This window comes from Ictidomys tridecemlineatus, chromosome 7, assembly GCF_052094955.1.
Source record: "Ictidomys tridecemlineatus isolate mIctTri1 chromosome 7, mIctTri1.hap1, whole genome shotgun sequence".
NCBI classification, from domain to species: Eukaryota; Metazoa; Chordata; class Mammalia; order Rodentia; family Sciuridae; genus Ictidomys; species Ictidomys tridecemlineatus.
In genome coordinates this window covers 122,160,862-122,165,630 of record NC_135483.1, presented here as the reverse complement: position 1 = coordinate 122,165,630, position 4,769 = coordinate 122,160,862, and the positions used below count along the sequence as shown (strand labels likewise).

Sequence of the window (4,769 nt, the reverse complement as noted above, 5' to 3'; positions counted from 1 at the left end):
AAGCTACCACTATAAACAGATCAACACAAACCCGTCAGTAGTAACATATATTTTACACAATTCTGCCAGAAAAAGGGACTGAATAGACCATGGGCAAAGCAAATAAGGTGAAGAAATTGAATATTTTCAGTATTAAGAATTAATCCAGACATAGTACTGTATTTCTGCAAAAGAAATTAATATTTAGTAACACAATAGGAAATTTTCTCTCTAAAAGAGACTAGTGCACTGGCAAAGTATTTGGCTAACAGTGGAGAGCCATAAACACCAGATATTGAAACCACCTAGCCTTGTAGATTCGGAGGCAAAGATGGCCTTCACTGATCATGCCTTTGCTAGGGGTCCAGCAAGAACTTGCAGCATGATCATCTGCCTGCTTACTTCCAATAGTAAGCAGCAAACTTAAGGAGCCAAAGAAGAGTCTCCAATGGGCAAGGGGAACAGAGAGGAGAGACATGTTATACGTAAACTTAAACAGGAAAAGAGGACACAACCCTTATCCAAATCTCAGAGATGTGGTCAAGTTCCCCCAAATAGGGGTTAGATTAAAAAACTGAACAAAACATTTCCCATAAAAGACAATACATAGAAATTTCAGGAATGAATAAAAAAAACACCATCACATCTCCGGGCTGAAAAATACCTTCATCCAGGCAACCATGCATCTTGATTTATATATATATATATATATATATATATATATATATATATATATATATATATAAAGAGAGAGTGAGAGAGGAGAGAGAATTTTTAATATTTATTTTTTAGTTCTCCGCGGACACAACATCTTTGTTGGTATGTGGTACTGAGGATCGAACCGAGCCGCATGCATGCCAGGCGAGCGCACTACCACTTGAGCCACATCCCCAGCCCTGCATCTTGCTTTTAGCAGGGATGCAATTGATCAATGATACCAAATGACTTTACAGAGAAACTTCTTAACTCTCCTATTGAGCCAAAGCCTAGAACTGTGAGGATTTAAGCAACCCTGCAAGACCTGTGACAGCAGGTTCCAAAGGTTCTGAGATCTGGCCCTTCTTTCCCAGACAAAATGTTAGACACATGTCATGTTACTCTATTTCGAAATATGGAAGCATACTTTAAATATTCTTAAGGCATTTGTTTATTGAAACATTCTCTGACAAGATTTCACATTAGTTTAAAACTCAAGTTGGTCTTTATATTTCTCTACTGAAGTCTCCACCTCAGCGGATTACATCAGAATACCTCCAGCAATCAGTTGACCACCATCCTCAAGGTGAGCCCCACCCATGGTCAACTTTTTTTTTGTTTCCCAGGGGAATCAACTAGATGTTAATTCTAGTTGCTCTGCTGGTGTAGGTTGTTAAAACTCTTCTTGTTCCTCCTTTGGGGCCCCTTCATTGGATGTCACAAAGCCTTGGTCTCTGGCATAGAGAATGTCTACAATCCTCTGCAGTATGGGGTCACTTTCCCCCTCATTCTCCTGGCAAATCAATTCAATGTTCCTCAGCTTTCCGAAGTAGAAATCTCTCTCTTTCTCCAAACCTTCTACAGTATGCTTCAATACGTTGACCCGCTGCATCCATTCGGCTGCTTTGCTGTCGCCGTCTCCCATACCAGGATTCTTTCGCACCACCCCTGGGGCGACCTTGGGAGTTGCGGTAGTTTTCCGTGTTGAAACGGTTCTCTGGGGAGCCGCACTGCTGGAGTGGAGGGGTCTCTTCTGTTTGTTGGGAGCTGCAGCAACCAGGGAAGGAGTGCCTGCAGTTTCTCGACCTTGTCTGGCAGCTACAGGGTCATGGTCTTCTCCTTTATAGTTTGCATCAAAAAATTTCTTGAACCACTGCGCGAACTCAAAATTGTCCTGAAATTTTCCTTTCACTAATTTATCCACAGGAATTATTTTGTCAACTCCCATCTTCTTAAAACCTGCTTGCAGTATTTTGAGGTTCTGGATATATTCATGTTCTAGCTTGGCTTGGAATTTCACTTTCTTCAAGGCAATGGAGCCAGGGAATAGCATGTCCATAAACTGACAATAGGCAGCCCCTGAGCACAACTGTTTGATCTTTGTCACTTTCAGCTGCAGAGACTCATTGATCCAGGCCAGCATGTCCAGTCGACTTAGGTCGGTCCGGGTCACTGCCATCTTCCGTTGAGTCTTCCGACTCCGTCAAACTGCCGATCCTGCCCAAGCGTGATGACCTCAGACGCACCCGCCCCGATGCCTCGTGACGTGCTGACGTAAGCCAGAATTAATTTTTAAAATTAAAAAAATATATTTTTATTATAGATTAAATAAACCTATCTGCATGCTGCTCTTAGATGCACAGTGACAGAATAGTAATTTCAGTTGTAGGTATTTCTCTCTTTTAAAAATCAATATACAGGATTTTTTTTTTCCAAAAAAGGACCAGTAATAGGACCATACGAGTCCTCTGGATTCTATTATAAATTTCTGACTGTATGTGGTTAACATTAACAGGACATGCATTGGGGTCCATATGGAAGAAATTTATGCAATAAACATTTCTTGAATTACTATGACTGCTGAAGTTCCAGGTAATGAATCAATCATAGGTATATTCATTGTTATTGCTCAGGTGATAGGTTCATATTTCTGATTTATGAGGTAGTATTTATTTTTCCTCTATAAGGGGAAATGGTAGCTGTTTGAACAGAAAAACAAATAAGCAAGCTTACTATGTCATGTAGTATCTCTAGTTTTAGTGTCAACTGAGAAAATTTGAGAAATCTAGTCTGTGTAAAATCATGCCCCAATGAATAGTCATATAAATATTACTACCAAAAAAATTATCTGGAGGCAGCACCAATGGACCATGAAGATGACTCCCATCCAGTGAACAATTACAGGGCTCGGGAGAGTTAGATAAAAGCTTTCATCAAGTCCCTGACTGGGGCTCAAACTCCTGACCTCAGCAAAAGAGCAGCTTGTTGGCAGATGTGAAATGATAGAGTAAGTACTGATGTCTCATGTTCATCTATTTTAAAGCTCTATTGAGAGGCTTCTGATTGTAGCTATGATGGAGGAGCTCTTATCGAATAACTTCTCATTGATATCAACTATAAAAGGTAAATAAAATACAAAGCAAAACAACAACATCATCAACAAAACAGTCTTTATAGAGTCACTGGAAGATAATCCAGACAGTTGGATTTGAGGGACTAAGGTCCCAAAGAGAAAGAAAAAATATAAGGTGGGTCCTATGTTCACTGCTGCTTTTAACACTCAAGACTTGGGGCGCAGGCTGGGAAGAAAGCAGCATCCTAGAGCTGCAGCAGCTTTACTGGGACAGAGATACAAAAGCTGGAATTTAGAGTTACTATGAACTAGAGAAAGCTGCAGAGAACTGAACCCAGCATTCGTTGTGCAATTCTTCCTTGAGTGATTGATGACTTCTGGGCTCTATTTGCATAGGATAAGACATACAGAAACTTAGAAGACTGCAATTGCTAAAAGACTAAAATAGCTAAGCTACAGATGCCTTGGCAATCTGACTGTACGGAGAAAAAACTGGAATTTAGGCTTCCTAAGGTGTGTTCTTCATAAACACCCCAGACTTACATTTGAAACTCCTACTAGACCATGTTCCAGGAGAAAAGATGAACAATGGAAAAAGAAGAAACATCTCCCAACTATTTTATGTGACCAGTCTACCCTTTATTAAAACCTAGTAAGGTTATTCAAAAAAGAAAAATTTAAAAATCAAATCCTTTTATAAATAGAAATTCAAATCCTCAAGACATTATCAAATTAAATACATCATAACCAAATTGACTTTATTCTAGCAATGCTTAAGAATTCAATCATAATATACTACAGTAAAAAATATAAGAAAGCAACATGATAATCTAAATGGATGCAGAAAAAGCATCTAATAAAACTCAACACCTATTTATACTAAAATAGAGTTAGAAACAGGAAAAAAATCTTTATACTATAATTTATATCTCTAAAGAATTTATTGTTAATTGTTAATGGGAAAATAATAAATATATTTTGCTCTCAGGTCAGAAATAAGACAAAGGTGTGTATTATCATCATTTCTATTCAATATTGTATAGGGAGGCTTAATCAGTACAGTAAAGCAAACAAACAAACAAAAAATTATTAAAGTTAGAAACTCAAAATGGTTATTATTTGGAGATGATGGGTTATGTACATAGAACCCCCATATGTATAAATAATCAGGCCTAACAAGTGAATTAGCAAAGTCACTTAATGCAAGATAAATACACAAAACTTCTATTTTTTAAAATATAATAGCAATAAACTTGCAGATGAATTCAGTTTTAAAGAAATGATACCCTTTATGATGGCAATAAAAGCAATAAATACTTAAGAATAAATCTTTCAGACATGAAAATCTACACTATTATTGAAGTAAATGAAAGAAGATAAATAAAACATCATTTCCAATGCAAGTATGTTTGTTCATTCTAAATTGATTTATAGATTTAACACAATTCCAATCAAAATTCCACCAGCATGTCTTTAAATGAAAATTGAAAACCTGATTCTAAGATTTTTATAGAAAAGTATGTGTCTAGACATACTAGAATAGTCAATACAATCTTGAAGAAGATTATAGTTGGAGAAGTTACACCATAAGATATTAGCACTTAACACAAAGCTCATAATTAAAACAGTATGATATTGGCACAAAGACAAAAGTGACATAGTGAGTCTAAAAACAAATCTACAAACATACAGTCACTTGACTTTCTACAAAGGTGCAGTTTTAACGTATTTTGAGAAAAGA

General features: G+C 37.0%; 1 protein-coding gene across 1 annotated transcript; it reads right to left on the bottom strand.

Annotated features, from left to right (window-relative positions):
* Nucleotides 1-1,124: 1,124 nt before the first annotated feature.
* LOC101968951 (microtubule-associated protein RP/EB family member 1) lies at nt 1,125-2,139 on the bottom strand. The gene has a single exon (XM_021722833.3). The coding sequence runs from the start codon at nt 2,132-2,134 to the stop codon at nt 1,349-1,351; it is 786 nt and encodes a 261-aa protein (XP_021578508.2). The 5' UTR covers nt 2,135-2,139; the 3' UTR covers nt 1,125-1,348.
* Between the last annotated feature and the right edge of the window lie 2,630 nt (nt 2,140-4,769).

Coding starts and splice junctions, on each gene's coding strand:
- LOC101968951 (XM_021722833.3), bottom strand. CDS start 2,134: ATGGCAGTGACCCGGACCGACCTAAGTCGACTGGACATGCTGGCCTGG.